The 19,588-nt window shown below is 43.4% G+C and overlaps 1 protein-coding gene across 2 annotated transcripts in view; it reads left to right on the forward strand.

The window, feature by feature from the left end:
* Positions 1-899: 899 nt before the first annotated feature.
* neurl1b (neuralized E3 ubiquitin protein ligase 1B) overlaps positions 900-19,588 on the forward strand; it is a 44,444-nt gene continuing 25,755 nt past the window's right edge. The window contains exon 1 of one of the 2 annotated variants that reach the window (XM_036943564.2): positions 900-1,406. In XM_036943564.2, coding sequence (XP_036799459.2) covers positions 1,379-1,406 — 28 coding nt within the window. In that variant the 5' untranslated portion in view covers positions 900-1,378. The remainder of the gene's footprint in view (positions 1,407-19,588) is intronic. The other variant, XM_036943562.2, reaches the window with a different exon arrangement.

Consider the following 19,588-nt stretch of genomic DNA (forward strand, 5'->3'; position numbering starts at 1 on the left):
GAGATATTGATAAGGCTCAGTGCCGTTGTCCTCGAGAGGTGAGATATTGATAAGGCTCAGTGCCGTTGTCCTGGAGGGGTGAGATATTGATAAGGCTCAGTGCCGTTGTCCTCGAGAGGTGAGATATTGATAAGGCTCAGTTCTGTTTTCCTGGAGGGGTGAGATATTGATAAGGCTCAGTGCTGTTGTCCTCGAGAGGTGAGATATTGATAAGGCTCAGTGCTGTTGTCCTCGAGAGGTGAGATATTGATAAGGCTCAGCACCGTTGTCCTGGAGGGGTGAGATATTGATAAGGCTCAGCGCCGTTGTCCTCGAGAGGCGAGATATTGATAAGGCTCAGTGCCGTTGTCCTGGAGAGGCGAGATATTGAAAGGTCTTGAAAACAGGGTTGGTAATCAGTATTAAAAAGTATTACTTGTTAAACAAAATCTCTTTCTCTGAGTGACTGTATTAGTATTAGTATAATTTGCCCATATAGTTCAGTATTTAAATCATTTATTTTATACAGTCATTTTTGTTGATCTTTATCAATGGGGTCAATAATTTGGGAGCCCACTGTGTATAGTGACTGGCCTAGGTGTGTCTCTGAACTCAGTGCCTTTATTAAAAGCATGTGTTTGATGTTGTGTAGAGACAGAGACGGATGGGAATGGTATTGACCTTCATGATGAAAGCTGAATAATGAGTTTAGGTAATGATCTAATAACTGTCATCCAATTTCTCCATATGAGGGAAATGTTTCAACTCCGTTATTTGATATTAAACTGATGTTGTATAATTGTGACAGAGATCATTGAATGGAATGGTCCTGAGTTGACCTCGGAGTGAGTTGATCCAATCATTCCGTTAGACAGTAGTGTCTGTTGTGTGTCTTGTAGCCCATGGATAGTCAATTCGGCTCAGAGCAGCAGAGTAACTAGCTGAGTCTAGTCCACTGTGCCTTAGATTCTGTAACTGCCTGGGAGAGGAGCACCAGCCAAGCTTACTGTTTCTTTAAAGTCACGGAGAAGATAGAGAGGGGAGAGGATACTGAAGAGAGGAGGGGGAGGCACAGTGCGCCAGTTAGCACTGCTGTTTAGAGAGAGAGAGAGAGAGAGAGAGAGAGAGAGAGAGAGAGAGAGAGAGCGAGAGAGGGAGAGGGAGAGGTAGAGAGAGCAGCCTGCCTGATCGTCACATTTCTTGCAGAGATAACATTACAGAGAATGTCCATGCTTCTTTAAGGAGACTCAGCGCTGTTCAAATGGTTCAGAAATACCCAGACTAAAAGGCAAATAAGTAGCTCTTTGACACACCATATTGGACATACATAAATGGATGGACAAAGAGATATTACATTCAGAATTCACTTGTCAACCAGTGAGACGCATCAGTGGATATAATGGGCAACACAACACATAAACCTTTAGGTAAGATCTAAGACTTTCTGATTTTAATAATCATAACAGCATAATAAGGAATGTTCACACAGCTCTCCGTCTCTATTTAATAATTGAGAGCACTTAGCAATACAGTGCGCCTTTATGCGGTGTTGATAAAGACGGTTCACGGAGAACTGAAGTGGGCAGCTCGAGCTGCGCAGCACTGCTGACGCCCGACGGCAGGCGTGCAAGCTCTCCGGTGCGCGGGAAAGACGAGAGAGCGTGATTCTCGACGATGTCTTAGACTAAACATAGTTTTTCAAAGTCTTTAACTTGTCATTTATTTATTTACATTATATTTTTGTATGGTTAAATCTATTTTATTTTTTTGACTTGATCTCCAATGCGTGGGAGAAAACAGAGAATCCCCGAGATGTATCAGATGAATTAAATAGAAGTTCAATCTTGTGTTTCCGGTTATATTTAGTATTTATTTTTAGGCACTTTTTTCAATATGTTTTAATGTCGTAGTTTATTTTCTGAATATATATCTGAATGTAATGACATGGTAATAACAACTGTTATTCATCTGATTTTATTGCTCTAAATATTTTACGCCGTGTTAATTTCCCAGCTCATGTAGTCCACAATAACGCTAGCTCGTTGCCTTGTAGTTTAGCCACAGCCATGGAAGATTAGTTTGCAAAGCTAGCTGTGGTTTTCTAACCATTGTCTCCTTTTAGATCAGCCCAGGTTCGTAGAGGTGATCCAGTGATTTACCCTAACACACACACACACACACACACACACACACACACACACACACACACACACACACACACACACACACACACACACACACACACACAAACACACAAACACACACACACACACAAACACACACCTCCTCCTACTCTATCAGTTTGCACCCACACTCATATCAGCTGACAGTGGATCAGACCTCACCATGTCGACTGTTAGTCAGACAGATACTAGGCATGTGAAAATCAGAAGTGTAACTGTTAATAACTAATCTCGTTCCCAGTCACTTCTGTCCAGAAGAGTCTGGTGGACCGACGTGTCAAACTTGACCTTCGTTAGCAAATAGAAAGACCTCGCTGCGTAGGCATTGTCTTAATCGGCTTCATCTACCAATCATCTCCAACAGTACCTTCTGTTAACCCGCCCCCGACTTGTCATCTATCCACTTCAAGCCACGCCTCGCAGTCGTGTGATTCGCTAATGTTAAATTATACTTCACTCAGACTGATGATACCAGTCTATAGTCTCTACCCTCCTGATGATACCAGTCTATAGTCTCTACTCACATGATGATACCAGTCTATAGTCTCTACCCTCCTGATGATACCAGCCTATAGTCTCTACCCTCCTGATGATACCAGTCTATAGTCTCTACTCTCCTGATGATACCAGTCTATAGTCTCTACCCTCCTGATGATACCAGTCTATAGTCTCTACTCACATGATGATACCAGTCTATAGTCTCTACCCTCTTGATGATACCAGTCTATAGTCTCTACCCTCCTGATGATACCAGTCTATAGTCTCTACTCTCCTGATGATACCAGTCTATAGTCTCTACCCTCCTGATGATACCAGTCTATAGTCTCTACCCTCCTGATGATACCAGTCTATAGTCTCTACTCTCCTGATGATACCAGTCTATAGTCTCTACCCTCCTGATGATACCAGTCTATAGTCTCTACTCTCCTGATGATACCAGTCTATAGTCTCTACCCTCCTGATGATACCAGTCTATAGTCTCTACCCTCCTGATGATACCAGTCTATAGTCTCTACCCTCCTTATGATACCAGTCTATAGTCTCTACCCTCCTGATGATACCAGTCTATAGTCTCTACCCTCCTGATGATACCAGTCTATAGTCTCTACCCTCCTGATGATACCAGTCTATAGTCTCTACCCTCCTGATGATACCAGTCTATAGTCTCTACTCTCCTGATGATACCAGTCTATAGTCTCTACCCTCATGATGATACCAGTCTATAGTCTCTACCCTCCTGATGATACCAGTCTATAGTCTCTACTCTCCTGATGATACCAGTCTATGGTCTCTACCCTCCTGATGATACCAGTCTATAGTCTCTACCCTCCTGATGATTCCAGTCTATAGTCTCTACTCTCCTGATGATACCAGTCTATAGTCTCTACTCTCCTGATGATACCAGTCTATAGTCTCTACCCTCCTGATGATACCAGTCTATAGTCTCTACTCTTCTAATGATACCAGTCTATAGTCTCTACTCTCCTAATGATACCAGTCTATAGTCTCTACCCTCCTGATGATACCAGTCTATAGTCTCTACCCTCCTGATGATACCAGTCTATAGTCTCTACCCTCCTGATGATACCAGTCTATAGTCTCTACCCTCCTGATGATACCAGTCTATAGTCTCTATTCTCCTGATGATACCAGTCTATAGTCTCTATTCTCCTGATGATACCAGTCTATAGTCTCTACCCTCCTGATGATACCAGTCTATAGTCTCTACCCTCCTGATGATACCAGTCTATAGTCTCTACCCTCCTGATGATACCAGTCTATAGTCTCTACCCTCCTTATGATACCAGTCTATAGTCTCTACCCTCCTGATGATACCAGTCTATAGTCTCTACTCTCCTGATGATACCAGTCTATAGTCTCTACTCTCCTGATGATACCAGTCTATAGTCTCAACTCTCCTGATGATACCAGTCTATAGTCTCTACTCTCCTGGTGATACCAGTCTATAGTCTCTACCCTCCTGATGATACCAGTCTATAGTCTCTACCCTCCTGATGATACCAGTCTATAGTCTCTACCCTCCTGATGATACCAGTCTATAGTCCCTACTCTCCTGATGATACCAGTCTATAGTCTCTACTCTCCTGATGATACCAGTCTATAGTCTCTACCCTCCTGATGATACCAGTCTATAGTATCTACTCTCCTGATGATACCAGTCTATAGTCTCTACCCTCCTGATGATACCAGTCTATAGTCTCTACTCTCCTGATGATACCAGTCTATAGTCTCTACCCTCCTGATGACACCGGTCTATAGTCTCTACCCTCCTTATGATACAGTCTATAGTCTCTACCCTCCTGATGATACCAGTCTATAGTCTCTACCCTCCTGATGATACCAGTCTATAGTATCTACCCTCCTGATGATACCAGTCTATAGTCTCTACCCTCCTGATGATACCAGTCTATAGTCTCTACTCTCCTGATGATAGCAGTCTATAGTCTCTACCCTCCTGATTATACCAGTATATAGTCTCTACCCTCCTGATGATACCAGTCTATAGTCTCTACCCTCCTGATGATACCAGTCTATTGTCTCTACCCTCCTGATGATACCAGTCTATAGTCTCTACCCTCCTGATGATACCAGTCTATAGTCTCTACTCTCCTGATGATACCAGTCTATAGTCTCTACCCTCCTGATGATACCAGTCTATAGTCTCTACTCTCCTAATGATACCAGTCTATAGTCTCTACTCTCCTAATGATACCAGTCTATAGTCTCTACCCTCCTGATGATACCAGTCTATAGTCTCTACCCTCCTGATGATACCAGTCTATAGTCTCTACCCTCCTGATGATACCAGTCTATAGTCTCTACCCTCCTGATGATACCACTCTATAGTCTCTATTCTCCTGATGATACCAGTCTATAGTCTCTACTCTCCTGATGATACCAGTCTATAGTCTCTACCCTCCTGATGATACCAGCGTATAGTCTCTACCCTCCTGATGATACCAGTCTATAGTCTCTACCCTCCTGATGATACCAGTCTATAGTCTCTACCCTCCTGATGATACCAGTCTATAGTCTCTACTCTCCTGATGATACCAGTCTATAGTCTCTACTCTCCTGATGATACCAGTCTATAGTCTCTGCCCTCCTGATGATACCAGTCTATAGTATCTACTCTCTTGATGATACCAGTCTATAGTCTCTACCCTCCTGGTGATACCAGTCTATAGTCTCTACCCTCCTGATGATACCGGTCTATAGTCTCTACCCTCCTGATGATACCGGTCTATAGTCTCTACCCTCCTTATGATATCAGTCTATAGTCTCTACCCTCCTGATGATACCAGTCTATAGTCTCTACCCTCCTGATGATACCAGTCTATAGTATCTACCCTCCTGATGATACCAGTCTATAGTCTCTACCATCCTGATGATACCAGTCTATAGTATCTACCCTCCTGATGATACCAGTCTATAGTCTCTACCATCCTGATGATACCAGTCTATAGTCTCTACTCTCCTGATGATAGCAGTCTATAGTCTCTACCCTCCTGGTGATACCAGTCTATAGTCTCTACCCTCCTGATGATACCAGTCTATAGTCTCTACCCTCCTGATGATACCGGTCTATAGTCTCTACCCTCCTTATGATATCAGTCTATAGTCTCTACCCTCCTGATGATACCAGTCTATAGTCTCTACCCTCCTGATGATACCAGTCTATAGTATCTACCCTCCTGATGATACCAGTCTATAGTCTCTACCATCCTGATGATGCCAGTCTATAGTATCTACCCTCCTGATGATACCAGTCTATAGTCTCTACCATCCTGATGATACCAGTCTATAGTCTCTACTCTCCTGATGATAGCAGTCTATAGTCTCTACCCTCCTGATGATACCAGTATATAGTCTCTACCCTCCTGATGATACCAGTCTATAGTCTCTACCATCCTGATGATACCAGTCTATAGTCTCTACTCTCCTGATGATAGCAGTCTATAGTCTCTACCCTCCTGATGATACCAGTATATAGTCTCTACCCTCCTGATGATACCAGTCTATAGTCTCTACCCTCCTGATGATACCAGTCTATAGTCTCTACCCTCCTGATGATACCGGTCTATAGTCTCTACCCTCCTGATGATACCAGTCTATAGTCTCTACTCACATGATGATACCAGTCTATAGTCTCTACCCTCCTGATGATACCAGCCTATAGTCTCTACCCTCCTGATGATACCAGTCTATAGTCTCTACTCTCCTGATGATACCAGTCTATAGTCTCTACCCTCCTGATGATACCAGTCTATAGTCTCTACTCACATGATGATACCAGTCTATAGTCTCTACCCTCTTGATGATACCAGTCTATAGTCTCTACCCTCCTGATGATACCAGTCTATAGTCTCTACTCTCCTGATGATACCAGTCTATAGTCTCTACCCTCCTGATGATACCAGTCTATAGTCTCTACCCTCCTGATGATACCAGTCTATAGTCTCTACTCTCCTGATGATACCAGTCTATAGTCTCTACCCTCCTGATGATACCAGTCTATAGTCTCTACTCTCCTGATGATACCAGTCTATAGTCTCTACCCTCCTGATGATACCAGTCTATAGTCTCTACCCTCCTGATGATACCAGTCTATAGTCTCTACCCTCCTTATGATACCAGTCTATAGTCTCTACCCTCCTGATGATACCAGTCTATAGTCTCTACCCTCCTGATGATACCAGTCTATAGTCTCTACCCTCCTGATGATACCAGTCTATAGTCTCTACCCTCCTGATGATACCAGTCTATAGTCTCTACTCTCCTGATGATACCAGTCTATAGTCTCTACCCTCATGATGATACCAGTCTATAGTCTCTACCCTCCTGATGATACCAGTCTATAGTCTCTACTCTCCTGATGATACCAGTCTATGGTCTCTACCCTCCTGATGATACCAGTCTATAGTCTCTACCCTCCTGATGATTCCAGTCTATAGTCTCTACTCTCCTGATGATACCAGTCTATAGTCTCTACTCTCCTGATGATACCAGTCTATAGTCTCTACCCTCCTGATGATACCAGTCTATAGTCTCTACTCTTCTAATGATACCAGTCTATAGTCTCTACTCTCCTAATGATACCAGTCTATAGTCTCTACCCTCCTGATGATACCAGTCTATAGTCTCTACCCTCCTGATGATACCAGTCTATAGTCTCTACCCTCCTGATGATACCAGTCTATAGTCTCTACCCTCCTGATGATACCAGTCTATAGTCTCTATTCTCCTGATGATACCAGTCTATAGTCTCTATTCTCCTGATGATACCAGTCTATAGTCTCTACCCTCCTGATGATACCAGTCTATAGTCTCTACCCTCCTGATGATACCAGTCTATAGTCTCTACCCTCCTGATGATACCAGTCTATAGTCTCTACCCTCCTTATGATACCAGTCTATAGTCTCTACCCTCCTGATGATACCAGTCTATAGTCTCTACTCTCCTGATGATACCAGTCTATAGTCTCTACTCTCCTGATGATACCAGTCTATAGTCTCAACTCTCCTGATGATACCAGTCTATAGTCTCTACTCTCCTGGTGATACCAGTCTATAGTCTCTACCCTCCTGATGATACCAGTCTATAGTCTCTACCCTCCTGATGATACCAGTCTATAGTCTCTACCCTCCTGATGATACCAGTCTATAGTCCCTACTCTCCTGATGATACCAGTCTATAGTCTCTACTCTCCTGATGATACCAGTCTATAGTCTCTACCCTCCTGATGATACCAGTCTATAGTATCTACTCTCCTGATGATACCAGTCTATAGTCTCTACCCTCCTGATGATACCAGTCTATAGTCTCTACTCTCCTGATGATACCAGTCTATAGTCTCTACCCTCCTGATGACACCGGTCTATAGTCTCTACCCTCCTTATGATACAGTCTATAGTCTCTACCCTCCTGATGATACCAGTCTATAGTCTCTACCCTCCTGATGATACCAGTCTATAGTATCTACCCTCCTGATGATACCAGTCTATAGTCTCTACCCTCCTGATGATACCAGTCTATAGTCTCTACTCTCCTGATGATAGCAGTCTATAGTCTCTACCCTCCTGATTATACCAGTATATAGTCTCTACCCTCCTGATGATACCAGTCTATAGTCTCTACCCTCCTGATGATACCAGTCTATTGTCTCTACCCTCCTGATGATACCAGTCTATAGTCTCTACCCTCCTGATGATACCAGTCTATAGTCTCTACTCTCCTGATGATACCAGTCTATAGTCTCTACCCTCCTGATGATACCAGTCTATAGTCTCTACTCTCCTAATGATACCAGTCTATAGTCTCTACTCTCCTAATGATACCAGTCTATAGTCTCTACCCTCCTGATGATACCAGTCTATAGTCTCTACCCTCCTGATGATACCAGTCTATAGTCTCTACCCTCCTGATGATACCAGTCTATAGTCTCTACCCTCCTGATGATACCACTCTATAGTCTCTATTCTCCTGATGATACCAGTCTATAGTCTCTACTCTCCTGATGATACCAGTCTATAGTCTCTACCCTCCTGATGATACCAGCGTATAGTCTCTACCCTCCTGATGATACCAGTCTATAGTCTCTACCCTCCTGATGATACCAGTCTATAGTCTCTACCCTCCTGATGATACCAGTCTATAGTCTCTACTCTCCTGATGATACCAGTCTATAGTCTCTACTCTCCTGATGATACCAGTCTATAGTCTCTGCCCTCCTGATGATACCAGTCTATAGTATCTACTCTCTTGATGATACCAGTCTATAGTCTCTACCCTCCTGGTGATACCAGTCTATAGTCTCTACCCTCCTGATGATACCGGTCTATAGTCTCTACCCTCCTGATGATACCGGTCTATAGTCTCTACCCTCCTTATGATATCAGTCTATAGTCTCTACCCTCCTGATGATACCAGTCTATAGTCTCTACCCTCCTGATGATACCAGTCTATAGTATCTACCCTCCTGATGATACCAGTCTATAGTCTCTACCATCCTGATGATACCAGTCTATAGTATCTACCCTCCTGATGATACCAGTCTATAGTCTCTACCATCCTGATGATACCAGTCTATAGTCTCTACTCTCCTGATGATAGCAGTCTATAGTCTCTACCCTCCTGGTGATACCAGTCTATAGTCTCTACCCTCCTGATGATACCAGTCTATAGTCTCTACCCTCCTGATGATACCGGTCTATAGTCTCTACCCTCCTTATGATATCAGTCTATAGTCTCTACCCTCCTGATGATACCAGTCTATAGTCTCTACCCTCCTGATGATACCAGTCTATAGTATCTACCCTCCTGATGATACCAGTCTATAGTCTCTACCATCCTGATGATGCCAGTCTATAGTATCTACCCTCCTGATGATACCAGTCTATAGTCTCTACCATCCTGATGATACCAGTCTATAGTCTCTACTCTCCTGATGATAGCAGTCTATAGTCTCTACCCTCCTGATGATACCAGTATATAGTCTCTACCCTCCTGATGATACCAGTCTATAGTCTCTACCATCCTGATGATACCAGTCTATAGTCTCTACTCTCCTGATGATAGCAGTCTATAGTCTCTACCCTCCTGATGATACCAGTATATAGTCTCTACCCTCCTGATGATACCAGTCTATAGTCTCTACCCTCCTGATGATACCAGTCTATTGTCTCTACCCTCCTGATGATACAAGTCTATAGTCTCTACCCTCCTGATGATACCAGTCTATAGTCTCTACTCTCCTGTTGATACCAGTCTATAGCCTCTACCCTGCTGATGATAACAGTCTATAGTCTCTACCCTCCTGATGATACCAGTCTATAGTCTCTACCCTCCTGATGATACCAGTCTATAGTCTCTACCCTCCTGATGATACCAGTCTATAGTCTCTACCCTCCTGATGATACCAGTCTATAGTCTCTACCCTCCTGATGATACCAGTCTATTGTCTCTACCCTCCTGATTATACCAGTCTATAGTCTCTACCCTCCTGATGATACCAGTCTATAGTCTCTACTCTCCTGATGATACCAGTCTATAGCCTCTACCCTCCTGATGATACCAGTCTACAGTCTCTACCCTCCTGATGATACCAGTCTATTGTCTCTACCCTCCTGATGATACCAGTCTATAGTATCTACCCTCCTGATGATACTAGTCTATAGTCTCTACTCTCCTGATGATACCAGTCTATAGCCTCTACCCTCCTGATGATAACAGTCTATAGTCTCTACCCTCCTGATGATACCAGTCTATAGTCTCTACCCTCCTGATGATACCAGTCTATAGTCTCTACTCTCCTGATGATACCAGTCTATAGTCTCTACCCTCCTGATGATACCGGTCTATAGTCTCTACCCTCCTGATGATACCAGTCTATAGTCTCTACTCTCCTGATGATACCAGTCTATAGTCTCTACCCTCCTGATGATACCGGTCTATAGTCTCTACCCTCCTTATGATACCAGTCTATAGTCTCTACCCTCCTGATGATACCAGTCTATAGTCTCTACCCTCCTGATGATACCAGTCTATAGTATCTACCCTCCTGATGATACCAGTCTATAGTCTCTACCCTCCTGATGATACCAGTCTATAGTCTCTACTCTCCTGATGATAGCAGTCTATAGTCTCTACCCTCCTTATGATACCAGTCTATAGTCTCTACCCTCCTGACGATACCAGTCTATTGTCTCTACCCTCCTGATGATACCAGTCTATAGTCTCTACCCTCCTGATGATACCAGTCTATAGTCTCTACTCTCCTGATGATACCAGTCTATAGCCTCTACCCTCCTGATGATAACAGTCTATAGTCTCTACCCTCCTGATGATACCAGTCTATAGTCTCTACCCTCCTGATGATACCAGTCTATAGTCTCTACCCTCCTGATGATACCAGTCTATTGTCTCTACCCTCCTGATGATACCAGTCTATAGTCTCTACCCTCCTGATGATACCAGTCTATTGTCTCTCCCTTTCTGCAAAATCTAAGGGGAGAGCTCAAAGATTCAAGTCCCTTGGGTGCTGCTATAGAGTTACATTAGAAGTGGCCATCCAAGAAGGCTCAAGGTCATTGGCCACAGATAAAAATAAATTCAAATCACGTTATATGTACAGTAGCCTTGATTGGACCAATCATGTCAACATCATACTTTTAAAATCTCAGCTAGCAGTCATCATTATGATCAATTTGACGATATACTGGCAAATCCTTTTCAATCCGGATTAGTGTCCCGCTCCTTGAAAGCGTCAGCTCTAGCCTTTAGCTTGATGCAGATGTTGCCTGTAATCCATGGCTTCTGGTTTGGATATGTACGTACGGCCACTGTGGGGATGACGTCGTCGATGCACTTATTGATGAAGCCGGGGACTGAGGTGGTATACTCCTCAATGACATTAGATGAATCCCGGAACATATTCCAGTCTGTGCTGCAAAACCGTCCTGTAGCCTAGCAACTGTGTCATTTGACCACTTCCGTATTGAGTCACTGGTACTTCCTGCTTTAGTTTTTGCTTGTAAGCAGGAATGAGGAGGATAGAATTGAGTGCGGTCTTAGTGCCAGCAGCGGTTTGTGGTGGTAAATAGACGCCTACTCTCTTGGTAGATAGTGTGGTCTACAGCTTATCATAAGGTACTCTACCTTAGGCGAGCAATACCTCAAGACTTCTTTAATAGTCTTGAGGGGGCGCGGGCGTATGCCTTATGGCTAACGTGACATGGTGTGATGAAAGAAACATACAGGAACTCAAATCCTTCTGTTCACCTGATTTAGAATTCCTCACAATCAAATGTAGACCGCATTATCTACCAAGAGAATTCTCTTCGATTATAATCACAGCCGTATATATCCCCCCCCAAGCAGACACATCGATGGCTCTGAACAAACTTTATTTAACTCTCTGCAAACTGGAAACGATTTATCCGGAGGCTGCATTCATTGTAGCTGGGGATTTTAACAAGGCTAATCTGAAAACAAGACTCCCTAAATTTTATCAGCATATCGATTGCACAACCAGGGGTGGAAAGACCTTGGATCATTGTTACTCTAACTTCCGCGACGCATATAAGGCCCTGCCCCGCCCCCCTTTCGGAAAAGCTGACCACGACTCCATTTTGTTGATCCCTGCCAACAGACAGAAACTAAAACAAGAGGCTCCCACGCTGAGGTCTGTCCAACGCTGGTCCGACCAAGCTGACTCCACACTCCAAGACTGCTTCCATCACGTGGACTGGGACATGTTTCGTATTGCGTCAGATAACAATATTGACGAATACGCTGATTCGGTGTGCGAGTTCATTAGAACGTGCGTTGAAGATGTCGTTCCCATAGCAACGATTAAAACATTCCCTAACCAGAAACCGTGGATTGATGGCAGCATTATTGTGGAACTGAAAGCGCGAACCACTGCTTTTAATCAGGGCAAGGTGTCTGGTAACATGACCGAATACAAACAGTGCAGCTATTCCCTCCGCAAGGCTATCAAACAAGCTAAGCGTCAGTACAGAGACAAAGTAGAATCTCAATTCAACGGCTCAGACACAAGAGGCATGTGGCAGGGTCTACAGTCAATCACGGACTACAGGAAGAAATCCAGCCCAGTCACGGACCAGGATGTCTTGCTCCCAGGCAGACTAAATAACTTTTTTGCCCGCTTTGAGGACAATACAGTGCCACTGACACGGCCTGCAACGAAAACATGCGGTCTCTCCTTCACTGCAGCCGAGGTGAGTAAAACATTTAAACGTGTTAACCCTCGCAAGGCTGCAGGCCCAGACGGCATCCCCAGCCGCGCCCTCAGAGCATGCACAGACCAGCTGGCCGGTGTGTTTACGGACATATTCAATCAATCCCTATACCAGTCTGCTGTTCCCACATGCTTCAAGAGGGCCACCATTGTTCCTGTTCCCAAGAAAGCTAAGGTAACTGAGCTAAACGACTACCGCCCGTAGCACTCACATCCGTCATCATGAAGTGCTTTGAGAGACTAGTCAAGGACCATATCACCTCCACCCTACCTGACACCCTAGACCCACTCCAATTTGCTTACCGCCCAAATAGGTCCACAGACGATGCAATCTCAACCACACTGCACACTGCCCTAACCCATCTGGACAAGAGGAATACCTATGTGAGAATGCTGTTCATCGACTACAGCTCGGCATTCAACACCATAGTACCCTCCAAGCTCGTCATCAAGCTCGAGACCCTGGGTCTCGACCCCGCCCTGTGCAACTGGGTACTGGACTTCCTGACGGGCCGCCCCCAGGTGGTGAGGGTAGGCAACAACATCTCCTCCCCGCTGATCCTCAACACTGGGGCCCCACAAGGGTGCATTCTGAGCCCTCTCCTGTACTCCCTGTTCACCCACGACTGCGTGGCCACGCACGCCTCCAACTCAATCATCAAGTTTGCGGACGACACAACAGTGGTAGGCTTGATTACCAACAACGACGAGACGGCCTACAGGGAGGAGGTGAGGGCCCTCGGAGTGTGGTGTCAGGAAAATAACCTCACACTCAACGTCAACAAAACTAAGGAGATGATTGTGGACTTCAGGAAACAGCAGAGGGAACACCCCCCGATCCACATCGATGGAACAGTAGTGGAGAGGGTAGCAAGTTTTAAGTTCCTCGGCATACACATCACAGCCAAACTGAATTGGTCCACTCACACAGACAGCATCGTGAAGAAGGCGCAGCAGCGCCTCTTCAACCTCAGGAGGCTGAAGAAATTCGGCTTGTCACCAAAAGCACTCACAAACTTCTACAGATGCACAATCGAGAGCATCCTGTCGGGCTGTATCACCGCCTGGTACGGCAACTGCTCCGCCCTCAACCGTAAGGCTCTCCAGAGGGTAGTGAGGTCTGCACAACGCATCACCGGGGGCAAACTACCTGCCCTCCAGGACACCTACACCACCCGATGTTACAGGAAGGCCATAAAGATCATCAAGGACATCAACCACCCGAGCCACTGCCTGTTCACCCCGCTATCATCCAGAAGGCGAGGTCAGTACAGGTGCATCAAAGCTGGGACCGAGAGACTGAAAAACAGCTTCTATCTCAAGGCCATCAGACTGTTAAACAGCCACCACTAACATTGAGTGGCGGCTGCCAACACACTGACAATGACACTGACTCACTCCAGCCACTTTAATAATGGGAATTGATAGGAAATGATGTAAATATATCACTAGCCACTTTAAACAACGCTACCTTATATAATGTTACTTAACCTACATTATTCATCTCATATGCATACGTAGATACTGTACTCTATATCATCGACTGCATCCTTATGTAATACATGTATCACTAGCCACTTTAACTATGCCACTTTGTTTACATACTCATCTCATATGTATATACTGTACTCGATATCATCTACTGTATCTTGCCTATGCTGCTCTGTACCATCACTCATTCATATATCTGTATGTACATATTCTTTATCCCCTTACACTGTGTATAAGACAGTAGTTTTGGAATTGTTAGTTAGATTACTTGTTGGTTATTACTGCATTGTCGGAACTAGAAGCACAAGCATTTCGCTACACTCGCATTAACATCTGCTAACCATGTGTATGTGACAAATAAAATGTGATTTGATTTGATTTGTAATATTAGACATCGGGCACCAGCTGTTACTGACAAAATGACAGACACCCCCACTCCTCGTCTTACCAGACGTGGCTTCTCTGTTCTGCCAATGCATGGAAAATCCCTCCAGCTCTATATTATCCGTGTCGTCGTTCAGCCACGACTCGGAGAAACATAAGATATTACAGTTTTTAGTGGCCAGTTGGTAGGATAATCGTAATCATAGGTCATACATTTTATTTTCCAATGACTGCATGTTAGCAAGTCGAAATGATGGCAGTGGGAGTTTACTCGCTCGCCTACGGATTTTCAGAAGGCAGACCGATCTGCGTCCTCTTATCCTCCATCTTACAGGCTGTTTATGAGTTACAGGCTGTATACTGTATATGGGTTACAGGCTGTATATGGGTTACAGGCTGTATACTGTATATGGGTTACAGGCTGTATATGGGTTACAGGCTGTATATGGGTTACAGGCTGTATATGGGTTAAAGGCTGTATACTGTATATGGGTTACAGGCTGTATATGGGTTACAGGCTGTATACTGTATATGGGTTACAGGCTGTATATGGGTTACAGGCTGTATACTGTATATGGGTTACAGGCTGTATATGGGTTACAGGCTGTATACTGTATATGGGTTACAGGCTGTATATTGTATATGAGTTACAGGCTGTATATGGGTTACAGGCTGTATACTGTATATGGGTTACAGGCTGTATATGGGTTACAGGCTGTATACTGTATATGGGTTACAGACTGTATATGGGTTACAGGCTGTATACTGTATATGGGTTACAGGCTGTATATGGGTTACAGGCTGTATACTGTATATGGGTTACAGGCTGTATATGGGTTACAGGCTGTATACTGTATATGGGTTACAGGCTGTATACTGTATATGGGTTACAGGCTGTATACTGTATATGGGTTACAGGCTGTATACTGTATATGGGTTACAGGCTGTATACTGTATATGGGTTACAGGCTGTATACTGTATATGGGTTACAGGCTCTATACTGTATATGGGTTACAGGCTGTATATGGGTTACAGGCTCTATACTGTATATGAGTTACAGGCTGTATACTGTATATGGGTTACAGGCTGTATACTGTATATGGGTTACAGGCTCTATACTGTATATGGGTTACAGGCTGTATATGGGTTACAGGCTCTATACTGTATATGAGTTACAGGCTGTATACTGTATATGGGTTACAGGCTGTATACTGTATATGGGTTACAGGCTGTATATGGGTTACAGGCTGTATACTGTATATGGGTTACAGGCTGTATATGGGTTACAGGCTGTATACTGTATATGGGTTACAGGCTGTATACTGTATATGGGTTACAGGCTGTATACTGTATATGGGTTACAGGCTGTATACTGTATATGGGTTACAGGCTGTATACTGTATATGGGTTACAGGCTGTATACTGTATATGGGTTACAGGCTCTATACTGTATATGGGTTACAGGCTGTATATGGGTTACAGGCTCTATACTGTATATGAGTTACAGGCTGTATACTGTATATGGGTTACAGGCTGTATACTGTATATGGGTTACAGGCTCTATACTGTATATGGGTTACAGGCTGTATATGGGTTACAGGCTCTATACTGTATATGAGTTACAGGCTGTATACTGTATATGGGTTACAGGCTGTATACTGTATATGGGTTACAGGCTGTATATGGGTTACAGGCTGTATACTGTATATGGGTTACAGGCTGTATATGGGTTACAGGCTGTATACTGTATATGGGTTACAGGCTGTATATGGGTTACAGGCTGTATACTGTATATGGGTTACAGGCTGTATACTGTATATGGGTTACAGGCTGTATATGGGTTACAGGCTGTATATTGTATATGAGTTACAGGCTGTATATGGGTTACAGGCTGTATACTGTATATGAGTTACAGGCTGTATATGGGTTACAGGCTGTATACTGTATATGGGTTACAGGCTGTATACTGTAAATGAGTTACAGGCAGAATACTGTATATGGGTTACAGGCTGTATATGGGTTACAGGCTGTATACTGTATATGGGTTACAGACTGTATATGGGTTACAGGCTGTATACTGTATATGGGTTACAGGCTGTATATGGGTTACAGGCTGTATACTGTATATGGGTTACAGGCTGTATATGGGTTACAGGCTGTATACTGTATATGGGTTACAGGCTGTATACTGTATATGGGTTACAGGCTGTATACTGTATATGGGTTACAGGCTGTATACTGTATATGGGTTACAGGCTGTATACTGTATATGGGTTACAGGCTGTATACTGTATATGGGTTACAGGCTCTATACTGTATATGGGTTACAGGCTGTATATGGGTTACAGGCTCTATACTGTATATGAGTTACAGGCTGTATACTGTATATGGGTTACAGGCTGTATACTGTATATGGGTTACAGGCTCTATACTGTATATGGGTTACAGGCTGTATATGGGTTACAGGCTCTATACTATATATGAGTTACAGGCTGTATACTGTATATGGGTTACAGGCTGTATACTGTATATGGGTTACAGGCTGTATATGGGTTACAGGCTGTATACTGTATATGGGTTACAGGCTGTATATGGGTTACAGGCTGTATACTGTATATGGGTTACAGGCTGTATATGGGTTACAGGCTGTATACTGTATATGGGTTACAGGCTGTATACTGTATATGGGTTACAGGCTGTATATGGGTTACAGGCTGTATATTGTATATGAGTTACAGGCTGTATATGGGTTACAGGCTGTATACTGTATATGAGTTACAGGCTGTATATGGGTTACAGGCTGTATACTGTATATGGGTTACAGGCTGTATACTGTAAATGAGTTACAGGCAGAATACTGTATATGGGTTACAGGCTGTATATGGGTTACAGGCTCTATACTGTATATGGGTTACAGGCTGTATATGGGTTACAGGCTCTATACTGTATATGAGTTACAGGCTGTATACTGTATATGGGTTACAGGCTGTATACTGTATATGGGTTACAGGCTGTATATGGGTTACAGGCTGTATACTGTATATGGGTTACAGGCTGTATATGAGTTACAGGCTGTATACTGTATATGGGTTACAGGCTGTATACTGTATATGGGTTACAGGCTGTATACTGTATATGGGTCACAGGCTGTATATGAGTTACAGGCTGTATATGGGTTACAGGCAGAAAATGTATATGAGTTACAGGCTGTATACTGTATATGGGTTACAGGCTGTATATGGGTTACAGGCTGTATAATGTATATGGGTTACAGGCTCTATACTGTATATGAGTTACAGGCTGTATACTGTATATGTGTTACAGGCTGTATATGGGTTACAGGCTGTATACTGTATATTAGCTACAGGCTGTATATGAGTTACAGGCTGTATACTGTATATGTGTTACAGGCTGTATATGAGTTACAGGCTGTATACTGTATATTAGCTACAGGCTGTATATGGGTTACAGGCTGTATACTGTATATGGGTTACAGGCTGTATACGGGTTACAGGCTGTATATGGGTTACAGGCTGTATACTGTATATTAGCTACAGGCTGTATATGGGTTACAGGCTGTATACTGTATATGGGTTACAGGCTGTATACCGTATATGGGTTACAAGCTGTATACTGTATATGGGTTACAGGCTGTATATGGGTTACAGGCTGTATATGGGTTACAGGCTGTATACTGTATATGGGTTACAGGCTGTATACTGTATATGGGTTACAGGCTGTATACTGTATATGAGTTACAGGCTGTATATGAGTTACAGGCTGTATACTGTATATGAGTTACAGGCTGTATATGTGTTACAGGCTGTATACTGTATATGGGTTACAGGCTGTATATAAGTTACAGGCTGTATACTGTATATGGGTTACAGGCTGTATATGGGTTACAGGCTGTATACTGTATATGGGTTACAGGCTGTATATAAGTTACAGGCTCTAGACTGTATATGGGTTACAGGCTGTATACTGTATATGGGTTACATGCTGTATATAAGTTGCAGGCTCTATACTGTATATGGGTTACAGGCTGTATATGGGTTACAGGCTCTATACTGTATATGGGTTAGAGGCTGTATACTGTATATGGGTTACAGGCTGTATATTGTATATGGGTTACAGGCTGTATACTGTATATGGGTTACAGGCTGTATATGGGTTACAGGCTCTATACTGTATATGGGTTACAGGCTGTATACTGTATATGGGTTACAGGCTGTATATAAGTTACAGGCTCTATACTGTATATGGGTTACAGGCTGTATATGGGTTACAGGCTCTATGCTGTATATGGGTTACAGGCTGTATACTGTATATGGGTTACAGGCTGTATATGGGTTACAGACTGTATATTGTATATGGGTTACAGGCTATATACTGTATATGGGTTACAGGCTCTATACTGTATATGAGTTACAGGCTGTATATGGGTTACAGGCTGTATATATTATATGGGTTACAGGCTGTATATGGGTAACAGGCTGTATACTGTATATGGGTTACAAGCTGTATATGGGTTACAGGCTGTATACTGTATATGGGTTACAGGCTCTATACTGTATATGGGTTACAGGCTGTATACTGTATATGGGTTACAGGCTGTATATGGGTTACAGACTGTATATTGTATATGGGTTACAGGCTATATACTGTATATGGGTTACAGGCTCTATACTGTATATGAGTTACAGGCTGTATACTGTATATGGGTTACAGGCTGTATATGGGTTACAGACTGTATACTGTATATG

Source organism: Oncorhynchus mykiss, chromosome 14, assembly GCF_057628025.1.
Source record: "Oncorhynchus mykiss isolate SJ-2025 chromosome 14, ASM5762802v1, whole genome shotgun sequence".
Taxonomy (NCBI): Eukaryota; Metazoa; Chordata; class Actinopteri; order Salmoniformes; family Salmonidae; genus Oncorhynchus; species Oncorhynchus mykiss.